Source organism: Anser cygnoides, chromosome 16, assembly GCF_040182565.1.
Source record: "Anser cygnoides isolate HZ-2024a breed goose chromosome 16, Taihu_goose_T2T_genome, whole genome shotgun sequence".
Taxonomy (NCBI): Eukaryota; Metazoa; Chordata; class Aves; order Anseriformes; family Anatidae; genus Anser; species Anser cygnoides.
Window position 1 is genome coordinate 946,833 of NC_089888.1, and position 19,965 is coordinate 966,797.

A 19,965-nucleotide genomic window follows, 5' to 3' on the forward strand; every position below is an offset into this window, starting at 1 on the left:
TGTGCCCCATGGGGGCACGGGATGGGGAGCCCTGCTCTGCCCTGCAGCACTGCAGGCAGAGGGGACGGCGCTGCCTCTTCCCCGCCTGCAAGGGAGGTGACCTTGAGGGGCCGCTCAGTGCAACCAGCCCCAAAGCTCCCATTCGGGTGTCGCGGGGATGAGCGTGACAGGGGCCCTTCCAGGTAGCCGTGGGAAGTAAGAGTTTAACGTGCTGAGAGAGGCTGTACTGGGCCGGGGGGGAGATGCTGCGGTTGAGACAGAGACGAGCACTTTCGTGTGGGATGTGCGAGGACAGGGGAGGGCTGAGGGTCTGCTCCTCGGACAGCCCGCAGCGTGCAGCCATAATCAGCAGGGCTCTGCCGGCAGGAAGTGGCTTTTTGCTCGCAGGAAGCTGAATTCGGCTGCTATCAGCCCCTTGCGTAAAGGCCAGGGGAGCGTTTTATCTGCCGTTGAGCGCAGCAGATGGGGAAGCAGCCGGCACTCCCTCCTGTCCCGCTCCTTTTCCAGCACCCCTGCCCCGTGGCCCTCGCGTGACCTCCCCCCCTCTGAAAACCGCCGCTTTCCTGCAGAGCGGTGCAGGGCAGAGCTTGCTGCGCCCAGGAAAGCTGCCGGCCCCGCTGGAGGAGGCAGACGTTGCCCCTGCCGGAGCGCAGCCCCGGGACCCCAGGCTCCCGAGCTCCTCCTGGGCCTGTGCCGCATCCTCCAGCAGTGACCCCGCCAGGCGTGCAGGCCGCGGAGAGCCGGGTCCCCGGGCGTTCGGGTGGAATCCTCCCAGCTTCTCTCAAATCAGAGCGGCAGAGCCAGGAGAGGGGACCGGGGCACAGAGGCTCGTGGGGACGGGCGGCCCTTGCACGAGGCCGCTCCTCGCACGTTTAGGTCTCGCGTTGCGCAGGGAGGCAGCAGCATTTGGGGGCCGGTGCAGAGGTCGGCGCGGGGGTCCCGCCGCCCTGCGGGGGGTGAAGCGTGCCCCTCAGCGCTGGGCTCAGCCGCAGACCCCCGGCCGGGACCGCCTTCACACCCCAGGCAGCCGAGAAACGGCTGCAGGGGCCTGCAGAGGCCCAGCGGGCGGCTGGCAGCAGGGAACGGCGGCCGGGGGCGCTCGGGGTGGCCGCTGCCCACCGGGACCCGGGGCCGCCTGCGGCCTGGGAAACCGCCCCGGGGCCGTGCCCCACGGCCGCTCGGTGCCTGCCGGGCCGAGGCCGGGCCGCGGGGGGTCCCCACCGGGGCCGCCCCCGCCAGCCGGTGCCTCCCGGCCGCGAGGAGCCGCCCGGCCGGACCCGGCCCGGCCCGGCCCGGCCCGGGGGAGCGGATTACCGCCGGCAGCACGGCCCCGCCGGTTGCCATGGCGACGCCGCTACCTGCCGCCGGGGCCTCAGCCCGGGCCGGGCGGAGGGGGGGGGGGGGGGGGGGCGGCCCCTTCTTCCCCCCCCCCCCCCGCCGCCGCGGCAGATGTCACCGGGCGGCCCCGGGGCGGCCCCCGCGGAGCTGCACGGCCCGGGGCAGCGCGGGGGCGGCCGGCAGGGAGGGAGGGAGGGAAGGGGGGGGGGGGGGGGGAAAGGGCACGGCCGCGCCCCAGCCGCTGGGCCCCGGGGGAACGGGGACGAGCGGGGCCGCCGAGGCGGGGGCCGGCGTCGTGCGGCAGCCGGGGAGGGCAGGGCGGCTGCGGGAGAACAAAGATGCGGGGAGGGGACGCGGGCGAGCCCCGTGAGGGCAGCCCGAGGCCCGCCGCCATCTCCCCCAGCCCCGGGGCGCCTGGCGCGGGGCTCTCCCCTCCTCTGGCTGCCGAGGGGGGCTCCGGTGCCGGGGGTGCGAGGGGACCCTAACCCCAACGCGGCCCCCTGCCCCGAGCGGGGCCCCGGCCCCAGCAGGGGGCTCGGCCAGGGGCAGCGAGGAGAAGTGGGGGGGGCACGGGGCGAAGGGCGCGGGAGGCTGGCGCGGGACGTGGGGCCGAAGGGGCCTGTGAAGTGTGAGCGGGGGGCACGGGAGGAAAGGGGGGGCCGAGGAGAGGAGGGAGACAAAGGGCTGCGGGGAGGAAGGAGGCAGGTGGGAAGCGAGGGGGAGAAACGGACAAGAGGGGTTGGAGAGCACCGAAGGTGGTTGGGAAGGTGGGAGAAAGGGGAGCAAAAGCTGTAGGAATAACGTATAGGGGACAGGCCAGGGACAGGAGGGGAGGAGATGGGTGAGAAAGGGCAGGAGGAGAGGCCGACTAACGCTGGGCAAAGGTGGGAGGAGGTGGGATGCCGGAGCATGGCGAAGGGGCTCCCTCTGCCAAGCACCTGAGGTGCCGCCGGCTTCCCAAGCACCTGTCTCAAGGCTGACTCCTGAAATCCTGTGTGCATTTTGGGGGCTGGCAGCTCCCGGTAAAGCCCCAACACCAGTAGGGGGCAAAAGCATCCTTTATGCTCGTCCTTCTTCCCAACTGAATTTTTATTGCTTTTTAAACTTAATGGCTTTTAAGCCGTTCTGAGATATTACGGGCTCTGACTCATGCCTTGAATACTTGTGAGCAATACTGGGTGTGGAAGGAAGACGGACGGAGAGGGGCGTAGGCCCTTTGAGAGGTAACCTATAGCACATATGTCCTCTTAAATCCTACGTCAACATTTGGTTATATTGCCACTGATAAACCTTCATAATCCCAGAATCACCAACTTGGTACAGCTTCTTATATCCAGTGGCTTTGACACCGCTTGCATCTCACCTGCTTCCCAAAGCTAAATAGTCATCGTGGGGGGAGAAGTCTCAGCGCGGACAAGGGGCTGGAGAGCCTGAGGAGTCGGGAGGGCTGCAGCAGGGGACGGGCTGGCGAGGAGGCAGCTCTGGCACCCGGCATCCGGACGGGCTGGCGAGGAAGCCAGCACTGATGAGCAGAGAGGCTGTAGTGATGCCAGACCCCGAGGTTCTCTTAGCTGCAGTCATTGTAAAACCAAGGAGGAAACGGGCAACCACCGGCCTTGCAGGGATGAGGGTATTTGCTGGTTGGGATGGCCCTGGAAATAGTGATTTGCGTGTGGAGTTGGTTGCAACCTTAATTTTGAGGGCTCTGCTTGTTGCGACTGACTGTGCTTTTCTCCTGATGCAGTTTCCTTTGTCCTGTTTCTCTAATTATCCTCATTTCAACCCTGCTCTGAGGATTATTGGTCAGTAGGAAGCCTCCTAATGCCCATTCCTCCTTGGCAAGGGAATACCCGTGCCCTGGATTAAAGTGAAACTCCCCGAACAGTGACAGAAGAAATTAGATCTATATTCCTCAGAAACCCTCCCTCAGGCGAAGTTTCCCGACCCCCACCACATCAGCCCTGCCACCGTGCCCCTTGTGTTCGTTCTCAATATTCTCTTTGTTACAGCCACCTTTATATACGGCTCAGAGCTCCCGAGGGAAGGGAGAGGTGGTTTGTGCAGGAAAAGCCCCGTGCCCGTTTCCAGAGCGAGCACGCCCACCCGTCCCGCTGCGGCCGCGCCGAGCGTAGATGGTCTCTGCTCTGAAATCGGGGTGAGCAGCTTCAACAGGCAGCGCTTCACGGTAAAAGACTGCTTACCCAGTGCGTTGGGTAGTCTTTAGCAGAAGTCCATCCCTCTAAATGATTGATTTTTGAGATTCCCTTGACTGGAGGCTTAAGAACAGCATTTATTCAATCTGTAGTCCGTGTGAGTATGTACAGCCCAAGCACCAATAACAACAAAAAAGACAGCTTGGAAGATGGGATATTTCCTTTGCATGCAGCCCTCTGCTTGCATTCACAGATTTGAATGCACACGAAGAAGATAGTTTGCAGGTCATTTAGATGTGCAGGTTGCTGCTCACCAGCCTGCTGTGTACAAACTGGGCTGCATCTGTGCATTTATTTTCGGAACGCAGGCCTCAAAGGGAAGTGTTATGTATATATGTGTGTGCGTGCGCGTGTGTGTAGCATATATTTATATATACAGACGCAGCAATGGCATTTTTTCAAGCAGAGGCAGAGTGACCTCCAGCAGCCTGGCCCTTTCTGGTACTCCCTGCTGTCAGGGCAGGCACCGACCGCCTCCATCGCTGCTCCCCGTGCCGAGGCTTTGTGCCCGAGCGCCGTCAGCAGCTGCCGGCTACCAAAAGCTGCCTCCCCTCCCCGGCGCTCCCTGCCAGCATGAGCTGACACCGTTCTTGCCAGTCGGCTCGGAGGAACACTGCTCACCACACTTCCCACTCCCACCAGTCTGTCACCACTGCCGTGTGGCAGAATTACAGCCTCCTGCTCCTCGGCACATCCGAACACAAAGAGCTGTGCTGCTGCTGCCAGCGCTCAGCTGCTCTGCGTATGTGAGGGAGGGAGGGTGCCTCGGAAAGGTCAGTGCAGGGAAGGAGGGCGATTCTGTCTCGTTCCTTTAGGGGCCGTATCCTGGCATCACAGTGAAATTTTGTCCTGCTTATCGATCGTGTTCGTGGGGACTGCGTTCAGCTGGGGTGCCCCACGCACGGGCACGCACGTCTCGGGGGTTCCCAGGGTGCTTTAGTACCGCTGCAGGTCCACAGAGCTTCCTCTGCCTATTCCCTGCCTAGCAAAATCATTCCACATTATGAAAATTGAATTTCTCGATTGGTTGTGACTCCGCTCTGGACTCTCCCCTCGTTTTTGTTCCTGGCCCAATTTCACTGGCAGCTTTAGCAGCAGAACAGCAGCAGCCGCCACTGCCCTGGCTACAGCATCCTCCCCCCCAGAGCACTGTTTAATTTATCCCCCACCTCCCCTGCGCCCCAGGCGGCTCGGGGCCGGCGCTCTGCGACTCTGCCCCCTCCAACCACATTAGCCCCGGGCCCATCTCGTCACCCCTGTCACCCACCGCTGACACTAACTCGACTTGCCTGCACTGTTGTAGGGGGCAGATGGACTGTCGGAGCCCGAGGGCATCTCTCTGAAACGCGTGGCCGTGGTGGAAGATTTCTTTGACATCATATACTCCATGCATGTGGAGAGCTCGTCGGAGCCGGGCAAAGCACCCAAACATGCCGGGCAGAAGAAAACCTACCGAGCGGTGAGACCCCTCTTGGTGCGCCCGGCGGCGAGGGGACGGGCGCGCAGGGCAGCGGGAAGCGCTTCCAGCGGGACGGCCGGAGCGGTGCCGCGCAGGGGGAGGCTGGAGGCGATGGAGGCCGCTTGCCTGTGCGAGGAGGCGTGAGAAAAGAGTTGTTTAAAGGCACAGCAGCTGCGCTCAGGAGACGGGAAGCGGGGCTGCAGCAGCAGCACAACAGCACGGCTGCTTAGAGAGGAAAGACCGAATGAATCATACAAAGGCAACTGTACATGTCTGGGGGAAAAAAAAAAAAAAAAAGAAAAAAAGGAGAAATGCTCAGCATCGCTGATGTGCGAGGGGATGTTTACCCAGTCCCCCGCGCTCTGCTCTGTGCCATCTGCCTCCCCTGTGCCAGCCTCTCCCCAGGGAAATGTCAGGCCTGGGCCTCAAAGGGCAGCAGCAGCCAGGAGAGGGGACTGGGGCACAGCCAGAGCCCGGCCCCGCTCAGCACCACGCCAGGGGCTTTGGCCTCAGCAGCCCACGGCTCGGCTCCCTCCTCTGGAAAATGGAGGCTGTTCCCGAGCTGGGTCTCCTCAGGTGCTCCCCGGATGCTGAGAACCAGATCTATCCATCCTGAAGCCATTCTAGTTAGGTCAGGAATAATTTAGCTTGAAGTGTGCTTCTCCAGGGAGCTCCCTGTTTCTCCTGACTCTGCACAGCCCTTCGATGCAAATATTTGGGCTCTCCTGTTAAAAGAAGAGCTGAATTCACTGTCCAAATCCGAGCTGCTCTCCTGAATCCCACAGCCCTAAGGACCGAGTCGCGTGGAGACAGAAGTGGCTGGCAGCAGCTGGCGTTTCTGGTGCGCGCATCAGCTCGGAGAGCTCTGTGCAGGCCGCCCCGCTCTCCGCGATGATGCCCGGGGTTGTGCGGGGCTTGGTGCGGGGCTGGAGCCCTCGCGGGGCTGGGGGCTGTCCGTGTGCGTCCCACGCCATGGGATGGTGCAGCCCTGCCCTGCAGGTCCCCACTGCTGGCACTGCAACGTGCTGTGCGCGCCCTCCTGCCCTATGGCCTGCAACAGCCCTTCCCCAGTTCCTTCGATTCATCTCTCAGAAGGACGAGGCTGTGCCTGGGCAGCTCAGGAGAGCAGCGGGGTCCCGCTCTGTGCCCGGGGCTCCTCGCTCTCCCCTTGGGCTCCCTCCTGGGCTCCCCCTGCAGCACCGTGCATCCCGCTGGGCCCGGGGCTGCAGCTCCGGCCGGTCGGCTCCAGGAGCTCGGCTGCCCCCAGCTGCCTCCCCCTCTCCCCAGCATTTCTGATTAGAGAGGCACTGGAGAGTTTGCCCTTGTCCCTGACCTCCAGAGGGAGGCAATCAGAAAGGGAGTTTGGATGGGAGATAACTCATCAGGGAAGCTGTCTGCTCTGCAGAGCATCAAATCAGCTGAGAAATAACAACTGTATCACTAAAATTAGCTGAACATTTGCAGCGGGAGCTGAGGGCCTGCTAGAGCAAAAGCGACAGGGACACCGGGCTCGGTCCCGCAGGCGAGGCGGAGGGACAGCTCTCTGCACACACCGCGGTTCCACATTTGCCGGCAGCAATTTTCAGGCCCTTGAACGTCAGCGTTTCTGTGGGAGCTCCTGGTGCTCGAGCACGGATAAATATCGCGCGGAGGCAGGGGCTGAGCCGGGCGTCTAGGCAGCCACAGCAGAGCTAGATGGGGCTGTGCCTAAATAGAAGGAGAATCCCATGAGGACCAGGCACTGCATCCTCCATTTGAATCGCTGGGACGAGGTCCCTGCCTGAACTTTCTACCCATCTGGCATTAGCATGCATGTAAAACACTGGGCTCTGCTGCCGCTCAGTGGAGATGGATGTCTCTCTCCCTCCCACCGCAGCGTCAGGGCCCAGCGCTGCTTCGCCATCACCGCGCAGCCCCCCTGCCCCAGCAGCCTTCCTCCATAACGTGTTTGCCATCTATTTAGGAAGACTTAAACGTCGCCCCTTCCCGTAGGATAGAAAAAAAAAATATGCTTGGAATTCATGCCCCTTTAATTTTGTTAGCGAAATGAGGTGGGAGGCTGAAGCCCCTGGCCGGAGGAGGGTCCGGGCTGCCCGCCTGCCTCTGCCCCGCTGCCGTGGCTCCCCGGGTGTCTGGTTGCAGCCCCGCTTCCCCTGTGAGCCCCGCTTCTGCTGGGCTCGCCGCCCCGGGGACGGGCCCGAACAATTGAATTTCTGTCTGCTTTATGACCCCACTTGTAAGTGCTGTGACCCCTGCTGGGGTCGTGGCCCTGGTTTGGGAACCGCTGCACTGGGACAAGTCACTTAGACCAAACAGGATGGGTGATTAGCAGGAGGAACCAACCCCAACGTAAGAGGTGGGCTCTCCACCCTCTTAATGCCTCCCAATTAAGACCAGATGTCTTCCTGGATGATGTTTTAGGCAAGGCACAGGCTGCTGGGCTGCAGGAGAACCTGGGTGAAGCTCCCTGCCTGATGCTATACAGAAGGTCGGGCTCCATGTTCTCCTATAGCCTTGCAGAAATCTTTACATTAACATTGAAATTGCCTCCTCTTTTCTCCAAATAACCCAAACGTGGTCTTTAGAAACACTGTAAGGTTGCAGCTGTCAGGAACTAATCGGAACAGTAGGGGCCCACGACAGCCAGGTGCCTTCTGTGGGTGCTGAGGTCTGGATATAGGGCTTTAACTTCAGGTATCCGAGTTTGAAAAATTTACCCTTAGGTCTTCCTCATCTGTAAAATACACATTTCCCACAAAGGTTCAGGAGATTTAATTCATCGCTATTTGTAAAAATGTTTTCAATTCCCTCGATAAAATATGTCACAAAAGTGCAAAGTATTATTAACAGTAATTGATTGTCATTGTGGGAAAAAGTGACCTGCCCTTACAAAAGATTAATGGATTCTTCAGGTTACTGGTGCGACGGTAATTAACAATGCAAACAGAGCTGAAGAGGCCTTACTTTCTCGTTTGATTCTTAGGCATTCGTGGCTTCCCTCTTCTCAGACTCCAGGGAGGAGCAGAGAGGAGTTTCGGGGCGGGGGGGCTGAACCTGGCCCTTTTTGCTCGGCCGCCCTCCAAAGAGCGTTTGCAGGACGGGTGATGCTCAGGGCAGGGCAGGGCTGGGAGCAGCACCCCGTTGCTGCCCCTACCCCAGCTCGCTGGGCTGCGCGGGGCGAGGGGGGACGGTGCTGGCTGCACCCCGGCCCTCGGGCTCTCAGCCAGGCCATGCAGCCCTCTCTTTGTTTCTCCAGATTGCAGAGACCTATGCCTTTCTCCCAAGAGAAGCTGTGACCAGGTTCCTGATGAGCTGCACCGAGTGCCAGAAGAGGATGCATTTCAACTCCAACGGACTGGAGCCCAAAGGTAAAGGCAAAGGGATTGCGCTAGCAGAGCGGGCAGCATCCCATACCAGACATCACGGGAGGGCTGTCGGTGGCTGCCCCACTCACGGGATGCGGCCGTACCAAATGGTTTTCCCACCCTGGGCTATTTTCAGTGTGCTTTTGCAGCAAAGCCTAAAGAATTGTTTAAAACTCGTGTTGTCCATCACCGTTCATGCTCTGTTTTCAGCAGAGGGAGTGGGAAGGGGCTGCTCAGCCCCGCTTTCCTTCTGAGCCGGCGATTCCTCTTCTGGGTCCACCTTCCCCAGGGCAACTGTACAGAGCTCGGGTCAAAACCTTTGCAGAGGGGTCTGCAATCAGCTCGTGACTGTATGTGGGTGGAAGTGCAGACCTCTGAGAAAACCTGAGCTAAAGTTTTTCCTTTAAACTATTAATTTGGTAATGAAAGACACTGAATATGTCTGAATAACTGAAGTTTCTGATAAAGAAGGAATTTGCAGTAATTAATAGATATGCACGTCATGATCCCATTTTGGATAACAGAAAGTGTTTTGGTAATCAAAGTTATATTATGCCTGTGTATACAACCAATTAGCATGGCAACTGTGGTAGTTAGCTCATTACGGTTCTTTTGTAAACTGAGCCAATCTGCAGCTCCGAGGCCTAAAAGCTATAAGCAGCGCGTAAGATGGGACCAAGTTTTCTTCTAGAGTAAATGGTTAAAGCTGATGTTATGTTTGTTTTTTTTTTTCTGAATTGTGAACTTGTTTTCCTCATCAAGTGCAAAGCATCAAACTGACTCTGAGAGGTTTCGCCCAACAAAATTACTCCTATAAAAAGATATAAGCAAACTGCAGAGAATTAGAATATTTCAAAACTCTTAAGGCAAATAGAATCATTTGGCAGCTCCTATCAAGCAGACGAGCAGAGTTAAATGAAAACAGGATCCAACAATAGGAACTTTCTAGTATTAAATACCAATTTCCAACTGTTTACTACTAGGAACAGACCTACAGACAGCCCGGAGGTTCCGTTTAAGTGGCTTATGTGTGCCAGTTATCCATAGCTAGTTACTGAAATGCTTTGTGCTTGCTATATTTTTTTAGAAACTCTCGCAAATAATCCTACGTGACATTTATTAGCCTCGGCTCCATCAGTGCAGCCCTTGCCCGTCCTGCCTGCCAAGGGCCCGATCCCTCCTTCAGATCAGGTCAAGAGAAATTGTGGCCTTTGGCCTCTGGGGGAGCAAGCCCGACCTTTACACCGGCCGCACCGCATCTGCCGCACGTGGGGCCCCTCGTGCTGCCCCTCGCGCTGCGGCCGCACCAGGACTCGGGGGCAGGAGGGGCGGCAGGGTGGGAGGCTGCGGAGCTGCCCATCGGGTTGCTGCCCACCGGGTTATTGCCCACCGAGGCCGGGTCCCCTTTCCGGGGGCTGCTGGTGGCAGGGTCCTGCCCTGCATGTCCCACGTGCCTCCCCCGGGGCCGCGGCACCGTCCAGGCTCAGTGGCAGCGCACGAAGGCAAGATGCTGGGTGTCCTCCCCAGGAGCAGGGCTGAGATCTGCTGCCCTGAGCAAAGCAGAGCAAAATGACTGCCACGAGGTTTTCCCCCTTACCAGTTCTCTCGAAAATAAGCCCAAGAGGAAGAGAACACGCGTCGGAAGTCCTGCTCCTTATCCGCCAGGAATGGAAGGACAGAAATACCTTTCTGCTCTGAATAGTACCTAAATAGTGACTAAGTACCTGTGAAAACACAGAGAGTAGATTAGATAAGGTAACTTTTACTGGGGAAGAGCGTCTGATTTCACTAATGCATATTCAACAATTCATCTGGAGCAAATCACCAAAAAATGCTGGGGTTGTAGAAAAATTATTTAGGTATATTCACATGCATAAACACATACAGACATACATATGTAAACTCTAACTCAGTGAGATGGAAACATTGGAGTCATTCCTACCTATTCCTACTTCTCTTGTCCATTAAACAAGCCTCAGCACACTTCGTTTGTAATCAGAAAAATCCCTAATTAAACTTATCTAACGTTGAACCCTGCAGGGCACCCACATAGTTCATAAAAGCAAAATTATCTTGCTCATGGGAAGCTTTGAACAACACGGTACTTTTACACTGTTATTAAATTAGGGCTAATTCCAGTGGAATTATACGAGTCTGGAATTAGGATTGAAACCATTTTACTTTAAACCGTTCTGCCTGTTTCATCTGTATTTCCAACACACAGGGCATGCGATATAGTTAACTTTTACAAAAGGAGCTAAGCGATTCCAGTAGACCCCTTTAGTGACAGAGGATATGAGGATTGTTCCTGTGGAGTCCTCCAGACCCTTTAAAACAAAGGTTTTCTTTCTTTGCAGCTAGCTTTAAAAAAATAAATAAACAAAGGTTTTTTAGGCTCCAGCTCTTCCTGTTGCAGTTGCCCGAATTACAGGACATTTGTTGCTGCTAGCGGGACGATTCCAGGGTTACGCCGGGATGGTTTCAGGCAGATCTAAGTGCCAAGGTTCATCTCCCTTCTCCTGCTCCCACCTCGGGGTGCTGAGCCGCCTCCGAGGGGCCTCGCTCACCGCAGCAGCTCTGAGCTACGGGGGACAAGGTGCAGGAGAGCGGCGTGCCGGCCCCAGCGCCGCAGGGCTCGCCCCTTTCAGGCCTGGGCTTCAAGGAGAGAGCAGCCCCATCTGTGTTATTCTTAGCAAAGCTTTCCTAAACTCGTCCCGGTGACCCCAGCCCAGCTGTGTAGGAGGCAGGTTTTGTTCCTGGGAGCTTTTTTCGCTTTTACTGCAGAACCAGCCTGCGGGAAGCACCCCTCGTGCTGGGATTTTGCGTCTTTTTATCACAAGATAACGTCCTTGCGCAGTAGAAAAATGGCTTATTTTGCATGCTTATGTATACATAGAACGGCTCCTAATTAATCTGTAGGTCGACGCATGACAGAGAGCGGTGATATACAGCCATGAGGAAAGAGGAGAGGAATTAGTTTACAAGATCCCCAAGTTTACAACATTCCTGAAAGCTTTGCACCTTCATATGCGAGCGAGTGACGGCCCGAGGAGCTGCGGCCATCTGTCCTGCGTGCAGAGGCAAGAACGCTTCGGATGCCCAGGACTGAATTAGCAGGACCTGGAAAGAAAACCTCGCATTTCCACAGACCTTGCCTAGGCTCTCGGTGTGGAAGATTTGCAAAAACTTTGCAACGTTTAACTCAGTTACAGACAGTATGTTTTTGGGTCAGCTAATTTCTTAGTCAGTCACGACAGATGTGATATTTCCAGAGGTGTGAAGCATCTCCAGGTCCACTGAGTTCCACGGGGATTTTGTGATATTCAGCATTTCTGAGAAGCAGGCCCATTACGTTTGGGTTGATGGATTTTCTAAGCTGCTGTAAAACATTTTGTGAAGGCTGTTTGTTAAAGGGGCTGTGTCAAAGGTGCCTGTGAAACTGGTGACCCCAGAAAATGCAAGCCAGGCAGTGGGATTCAGAGATGGGAGTGGAAACCTCCCACCATCAGTTCACCTTCAGCTCCTGGAAATCCTTCTTCGTTGTTGCTTAAGCTCGCTTTCCCCTGGATGGCTGCACATCCCTGCCGAGTGCCCTGGAAGGTTGGGTCCGTTCTCCACACTTGCATATCCCTGGGCTGAAGGCAAAGAAATCTTCCTTTTTGCCAGCAGCCTTTCCTGTGGGAAATGGCAACTTTCCTCGTGAACAAACACACTGCATGAGCATGTAAATTTAGTGGTAGAATAAATAATTGTAGCGGTCTCCAAGTCCTGTGCAGGGAGCTCCACAGTGATGACGACAGAGCTGACAAGTCTTTGTGAATTCAGAAAAATCATTGAGGATTTGCTTTATTGGAGCTTGCCTAGTCTGGCTAGAAAAAGTGATCTGCAGGAGCAGTCTGAATCAAGAGTGATCTCCAGAGCTCAGTATGGTGCAGCCAGAGGAATCAACAGGAACAATTTAAGTTGAAGATTTTTTTAAATTAAGTTTGTGTTTTAATGAGGGTGTTAAAAATAATCTTCATCACCAGATAGCGATATTTAATAAGTTGCCTTAATGTTAACTCCTACCTGAGGGAATCCCAGCAAAATTGGCAAGACTTTGCAATGCTAAAGCAAGCTGCAAATATATTCGTGTTCATCAACCTCTGCATAAATCCCATTTGCATGGAAGTGCTTCTGAGACCTTCAGCAAGACTCAGTTTCTTCCTCTGTTACATTTTAGTTTGGTAGGCTGAAAAAGTATATATTGTGTGTAGTCTTTTTCCACACACAGGTGACAGCAATGCTTTTTCTTTTTTTTTTTTTCCCAAAACAACATCTGTTCTGTAATTATCCTCTTGGTGGGGTCATGTTCTTATAGGAACCTTAGCTCAGCGGGCACCAGCTCTAGTTAGGGATTCTAAGTGCTTCAAATACGTATGTTTAATGATTATGAGAACGCATCGCAGGTTTGCGCTCCCACATCCCCGTATCTAAACTGATTTTTTCCTCTGTTCCTCAGAGAGCGAACCGCCTTCCTCTTTGGTTTCTGGGATCATTGACTACAACATGCCGCTCACCTCTACTTACCTGAAGCAAATGAAGCTGCGGGTGATGAATTCGCAGGAACAGGTGAGTTCCTCTCCTGCCACAGAGCAGCGCGCGGCGCACGGCGGGTTTCTGCCCATGCGGAAGGGGCGGAGGGGGCGGCTGAAGCTTTCGGGGGGATTTTTGGAGGATGCTTTTGGATATGTCCGGTTTGTCCAGGCGGGTCTGGCTTTGACGAAGTCCAGCAAGTGTTGCTGCGTGGCAGTGGGGAGGGCAGCGTGCCTCGAAGCTTTTGGCTGTGAAAAAGCAAACAGCTGCATCAGTCCTGTCAGCGGAGAGGAGCTGAGATGTACTTGGGGCAGTTATTGTTTATAGCAGTCTGCTTGATCTTTAGACTTACGGTTCTTCCAAAAAGTTGTCTTAAAAATAAATACGGTGCATAGGAATTTGTTTCTTTACCCCTTCCTATTTGCCTGGGAGCTTTAGCAGATGGGCTCCGAAACCCTGCCAAGGCTTCAGTCGCTCTGGTCAGCAGCTTGGTGAGGCTCAACTGCAGCCACTCCGCTCTTGCGTCGCAGTGGGAGAGGGCTCAGTTGGTTGATGAGAGTATTAAGCCACTGGATTTTGATTTGGGACCGGATGGGGCAGACTGCCACAGGATTATACCCAGGCTATGCAATTTTCTGAAGTTCTGCAGCTGCAGAATTAGCTATGGGAACCTCTGTGCACCATGGAAACAGTCTATAAAAAGAAAAGCATGTTTTACTCGCTCCCCACAAACCGGCACTGCAAGCCAGTGCTGGATCTTCTCTCCAGCACACTGAAACCTAAATCTGATCTCCTGCATTATTGCCAGTTTGCAGTAATGAAAGAGTTTGCATTGTGCACGGGAGGGAAACACTGCTGATAGCTTGAACCGTGAAGTCGTGCCCCGTGGATATTTGTTTATCTAATAGCAATCTAAGGGGACGCTGGTAGGAGAATCCAGTGCCAGGGTGTGAAATGCCAGACGTGGGTTTGCTGTCGGGAGCTGAAGGGACAGACACAGAGCTCCTCCGTTGTTTCAGCGGTGAAACCTTGCCTGAGAACGAATGGACGTCTGACAGGAAGCACTGCTGCGTTTCAGAATTTTTCCTTGCGCTGGACACCCAAGTGGGTCGAGGGTTTTGTTAGCAGCAGGCTGAGCTGCACGGCGGAGCTGCGCGGGGCCGGGCCAGAGGCAGAACTCTGGACAGCTCCAGCCCGGGCTGCGGGACGGGGCTGCGGGGTTTGGGATGCAGGACGAGGGGCAGGGCTGCGGGGTTTGGGATGCAGGATGGGGGACAGGCTGCGGTAGGTGCCGCTGCAGGGACCCCTTTGGCCAGCCAGGATCGAGGGCTGCCATTTCCTTTGGCTCGTGCAGAGCGGTTGCTGGGTCTCGGTGCAAATCCTAGCAGAGCGGCGTGGCTACAGCCGGGCCGATGCACGTGCCATTAACTACCAACCTTTTCTTCGCCAAGGACTTAGCGGTCTCTGAAGGCTAACCGTGCTTTTCAGCATTTGAGGTGGTTCCTTCAAGTTAAGTTTGATGTCTACGTAAAGGACAGTCTGAGAGGTTTGTTTATTTACCACTTACACGTTTTCCACTGATAGGGCAATTCCTCTTGGCTCCAAAGTGCTGTTCAAGAGAAGCGTGTTGTGAAGCTTAACTAAACTCCTGTGCCACTTTCTACAGGTAGAAAGCAGGACTTGTAGTTTGATCTCACTTCTGTAATAGGAAATATCCTGGAAGCTAGCAGACGGTAGTACAGAATCTTGAGTTTTGAAGCTGCAAGTTTAGGGATGCGTTTCGAGAACTTCGGTTTGGTAACTCAGAGTTTTGAGAAGTGTGTGCCCTGAATTTTGCTGTAGGAGTTTGCACTGGCTCTATCACTGGATAGACAGACATAATGTACTGCTAACAAGAATGCAATCTGAGCTGGGGGACTGAGGGACACAGGCTGCTGCCCCCCCTCTTCCCAGCAAGGCAGCTTTAGGGTGAGGGAGCTGCGGCTGCAGTGGCTTCAGGTGTTTACAAACTGCAAAAGTCCTTTAAAGGCAGAAGTTATTCTGACTTGGCTACTAATGTAAAAACAAGGAGAAAATGCTCCCTGCTTTTAAAGTTTGTTTGCACTACACAAATATACACGGCATGGTTTTTATATCTCAGAATTTACAAAAAGATGCTGGTTCCTCTGTCTCGGCTTTGCTGCCTTGCCACCTTGCTGCCTTGCACTGCGCTAACGTTTGATGGTATTAATAGAAATAAATTAAGCAACTGACTTGTGTTCTACTTGGCTTTTGCCAAAAGCAATTATTTGTATGCAGCAGCACCAGGAGGAACTTGCTTCACTAGGGGTAACAATGAATGAATTTATGCCAAAGTGGCCTTTTAACTTCATTATTCAGGAAAAAAAATGTGCATGTAACTGTAATTTATTACTGCTGTTAAGCACATCAGTATTAGGGCAACAGTGTCTCCACGAGGAAGCACAGCCAGAAGAACCTTAGAGAAAGCATTTTATCCGTACTTAGGGACAAAAAAAAAAAAAAAAGAAAACACAAAAAACCAGTAAAGTAAGGCACTCTTTCCGTGGCCGTTTATACAATGAGGAGTTCCTGCAGAATTTACAGAACGAGAAGGCAAATCACCATCCTGTATGGAAGTATGCAGAGAACAAAAGTCAAATAATTTTCTCACATCAGTGAAGATCAATATATTTTGAGTCAGTACATTTATTCTGGCACGCCTGACCCACGCAGCTTATATTGGGTTCAGTAGAACATGCAGGAGCTTCTGGGCTGTGCGTCTTCCTTCATTCCAATTTCATAGCAATTCTCCTGTGTGAGAAAAATCGGGCCCCTTACCCTTGCCACATAGTGCAGAATTAGCCATATTTCAGGGTATCTGCTGAGGTATTAAAGCATCCTCTGAACTTCTGACCTTTTCAGTCTAGCAGCAAAAAGGAATGAAAAGAGGATATTTGATATTTATCTATAATGATCCTTCCACCTCATTTTCACACAATAAATATTAGCATTTTTAAATGATTGCTTATTTGAGTTTATTGCAGTCATTTTCCAGACAATCTTTTCTATCTTATTCAAACTCATCCGTGGATTTATTTTTCATGCCACACTGTTCAGCATGATTTCCACTGAGGCCTCATGCACAGTGGCTGGTGGAATACGACCGCTTTAGAAGAACAAACCCCAGCACTGAAATGCCAAGCTCCCTCTGCTTGGAGACGCTGCTGCTACCTTGGCAGATTCGGTCTGGGCTGAGTAACCAGGTTTAAATGATAGAGAAACATTTTCAAAGGTTGCTTCAATGACTGCTGACAGAAGGTCACACAATCAGTGAATGGCAGGAGCTGCTCTTGGATGTGAAATAACACAAGCTTTTTCCTTGTTGCTATGGCTTTGCTACACGGACTTGTAAGTGCTCGCGAGGGAGAGGGCCTTGTCCTGCACCCTCACACACTCCACCTGCCCATTAATTGCACGGTGAGGCTGGGGTGACGGTGCAAGGATGTGAAGCGCTTTGCAAAATAAGAACTCGGTTTCGAGAAATATTTCAACCAAAGCAAAAGGGTAATCCTGGAAGGGGGGGCGAGGGTTCAGGTCCCCCCGCTGCACAGGGAGCTGATGTTGTCTCACGGTGGTTAGGGTCCTGCCTCGCTGCAGGACCTGGGAGATCGCAGAGCCTCATGGCCAGGGAGGCTGTCAGCGGTGTGAGGCCCTTCGCCTTCCACTCTGCTTTCTCCCTGGTCCGCCGCTATTGTGCTTGCTCACTTGGGTGTCTCAGAAGGCTCCGGTATTACCAGAACAGCTGAGATGCATCTTGCCCTGGCAGCGTGCTTGCTTCCTTGCTGCTTCAGGTCCATCTCCGTGCTAATGCTGGGGATGCAGAACTGGCTCGCGGGAGGCAGCCGGGGCAGGGAGGAGCGCACGGCTGGAGCTGAGGGCTCGTGGTTGTGTGACGGTGCTGGCCAGCCACAGCTCGGGGCCGTCCTGAGACCCGTGCAGAGTTGGTCTAGCAAATGTCCTGGACTAGATTTCTGAAATCTGACAGCATTGCGGTGATTAACACAGGTCTGAGTCTGTCAGTTCATTAGTGAGAATCATAGACATCTCTTTTTGTGTGGTCCAGAAGACCAGCGCCAGGTCTGGCAGATCTGTGCGAGGTCCAGGTACCGGGATTTAGCTGTTTGGGTGCGTTGTGAACAGTTGTGAAGAAATGTTGATGTGCGGAGAAAGCAGAAGCGTGCAGTAAGTATTCCTGTTCGGTGCTTGGAAGGAAGCGGGATGATGTGTTTGCATCACATGAGAATGATAAGGTACTTCCTAGTCCATTAGTGATTAGAGAGGGTGTTAAACATCTCCAGGAATAAATATCTCTAAATCAACATGACAAGATAACTTGCATTCAAGAGTCCTTTCCTCAGCTTGGGAAGATCGGTGTTTCCTGACATTCATTTTTAAGACACTTTGGAGCACTAGCAAAATCTCCTTGGATTTTCCCCTGGAGAAATGGGCATATTGGCCCTACGTGGAGCGTGGCACCGGGACCAGCGGTGACCCTGGGAAGGACGGGAGAGCTGCGGCACCGGGCACGCGGCCTGGCAGGCTGCTGCAGGGGGAGAGCTTTCCGTGACCCTTGGGTGTACCGACAAGGACGGGGACAGCAAGAGGAGGCTGCATCATCCCGGCTGGGCTTGCTGAGACCAAGACTGCGATGCCACATCCAGGTCTAGGGGCTGTTTTTGAGAGGCCGTTGAGAGGCTGCCGAGGGAGCAAAGTGGCACCAGGGCTGCCCTGCGGCTGGGCCGGCAGTGAGGGGCTGCGGGAGCTGCGTCTGCCTGACCAGGCAAGGAGCTTTAGGGGTAATTTGATTGCAGGCTCTGAGTACCTTGAAGTCAAACAAACTTAATAAGGAAATAACATAGACATAACAAGGAAAAAGGCTTAAGGGCTGAACTTAGGAAAACTCAGAAATAAAGGGCACATTTTTAGCAGAGGGAGAGCGAACATTCACTGAAACAAGCTCCCAGGGAAGAGATGGGTTCTCCAGATTTGTATCTTCCAATCCAAACGCCTTACCCTTCTAGAAGATACTGTTTTGCTAGATGCAAATTACCGAGTTCAGTATAGACATGACTCTCTGAAATACAGATTTAATTTATGCAATAAAGGCTTGATCATAGATCTGCATCAGCAAAAAAGCCCTCTAGTGGAGATGCAGCTTCTACTGGCAGGAGTGGGCTTTGGCCAATAAATTTAAATTTTGCCCTAAATGACAGACTTTGTCCAGGCAGAAGCAGGGGAGGCGGGCCCAGCCATCATAACAGCATTCCGTACATTTGCTGCTTCCCTTCACCCTCTTAACTGACAAAGACGGTTTAGCAAAACTTTTATCCTTGGCCTTAATGGCTCATGAGATGCGGGAGGTCAGATGATCAAACCATTTAGCCTGGTTTCAAACTTCTGTGAATGGCTTGCTTTCAGTGAAGGTCAGCTCATTTTTGTTATTGGAATTAACCATGAGGTTCCCAGCTGGTAAAAACATGTGACGTTTATTTCCAGTTGTGTGGATCTTACAGTATTTTTCCCAGTGTAGCTGCGTTACAGGTAAGCTTTGTACCTGCTCAGCGCAACGCTTGATGCAAGCAATACAATTTGAGAGCAGACCCTGGGCTGGCTGGGGTAAATTCTGCCACCGCAGCTTCCATCTTCCACACGAGGTGTGATGCCAAGGCCCTGACTCTTGGCAGTTACAAGGAAAACCACGTAATTCTCTGTAAGAAAGGAGGCGCTAAATCAAGCGGCACGGCCAGATTCTGGCGATGCTCACCACACTTTGTCCTCCTGCACTGCCCAGGCGTGTTTAGCGGCTGCGTGCTGCTGCTCCCCTTTCCTCGCTGGCAGTTGGGTGTCGGAGGAGCGGTGCCGGTCCCTCGGCCATGCAGCTCCGGGGCTGCCTGGCCCCGCGGTGCCCCCGCCGGTTCCGTGCCTCTGTGCTGGGCCTGGTCACGGCCTGGGCCTCCCTGGCCAAGGGGCCTGCGGCAGCCTCGTTGCCGTAGCCCGTTTCTGGAAATACCGAGCAAATAGGGCCAGAGATCGCATCGTCTCTCTTGAATTCACCGTTTCTTCCAACTATGTCCCGTGTTTTGTGAGGAGAGATGCTGCCCACTCCCTGTGCGGCGACAAGCATCACGGGCAGCTTCTCCCAGCAGAACTGGAGACCAGGTTTTGGTTCGGATCCCGCAAAGGGGGCTCTGAGGCATTTCCGCGGGGGCAGCGTGGCAAGGCCACGCAGGGTTACGAGAGCGTTCAGTGTCTGTGCTCCCTGACGGAGCACCCGTGGACCAGTCCCACGGATCCCGTTCGGGTTTCCCGCAGCCGTGAGAGGTCGCACCGGGGGCTCTGCATCACCTCACAAAGCCGGTTGCTGACGTGCTGCGTGTTGACTTTGATCGAGTCACACAAATGGCTGCTTCTTAATTGCCTTCTCCCTTTAAAAGGGGGCTAATACCTCAGAGAGACTTCTGAGGTCTCGCTCACTAATAAAGCTCTTCGAGAGCTCGGATGGCAACTACTTTGAGAGCGTGAACTATTATTAATGATTTCCGTTATTATAGAACATGAAGCTGTGTGGTTCAGCTTTGTAACCTTGAATCATGTACTTGCTTGTGTTTCTGCTCCTGTTAAACCTGCACAGGCAGGCTTGCACCTTGCTTGGTTGCACAGGCTCTTAAGTCCCCCATCATGAGGCTTGCCTGCACAAAATGAGCGTGTGCATCTCTGAGGAGCCAGAGGACTCACAAAGATGGATGCTGAAAAAACAGCGTGGCTTGAGGATGGCTAGGAATGGTTAGTGTCGGTTACGTTTCAATCGACTCGGTTCTGGTTGGGGTGTCTAAGAGGTAAGCTGTGAGGGTCGGTCTCAATTTTTAACACAATGCAGACATTCCTGCTGGTGCCATGTGTTAATGCTTTGACAGTGTTAGGGGAGATTGGATCACGCTTGGCTGCTGGTACCCCG

At 54.0% G+C, this 19,965-nt stretch overlaps 1 protein-coding gene and 1 long non-coding RNA gene across 4 annotated transcripts in view; one reads left to right on the forward strand and one right to left on the reverse strand.

Moving 5' to 3' along the window:
• Positions 1-19,965, forward strand: part of NOL4L (nucleolar protein 4 like) — a 59,312-nt gene that overhangs the window by 11,923 nt on the left and 27,424 nt on the right. Inside the window, exons 1-5 of one of the 3 annotated variants that reach the window (XM_048050630.2) lie at positions 1,793-2,561; positions 3,348-3,493; positions 4,855-5,010; positions 8,267-8,378; positions 12,877-12,986. In XM_048050630.2, coding sequence (XP_047906587.1) covers positions 4,939-5,010; positions 8,267-8,378; positions 12,877-12,986 — 294 coding nt within the window. In that variant the 5' untranslated portion in view covers positions 1,793-2,561; positions 3,348-3,493; positions 4,855-4,938. Of the gene's footprint in view, positions 1-1,792; positions 2,562-3,267; positions 3,494-4,854; positions 5,011-8,266; positions 8,379-12,876; positions 12,987-19,965 lie in introns of those variants that run through there. The other 2 variants (XM_066978556.1, XM_066978555.1) reach the window with 2 other exon arrangements.
• On the reverse strand, positions 7,175-15,442 carry LOC136786520 (uncharacterized). The gene is made up of 3 exons (XR_010825388.1): positions 12,945-15,442; positions 9,973-10,099; positions 7,175-7,744 (listed from the first exon to the last, which is right to left on the reverse strand). It is a non-coding gene; the product is annotated as an uncharacterized lncRNA (long non-coding RNA).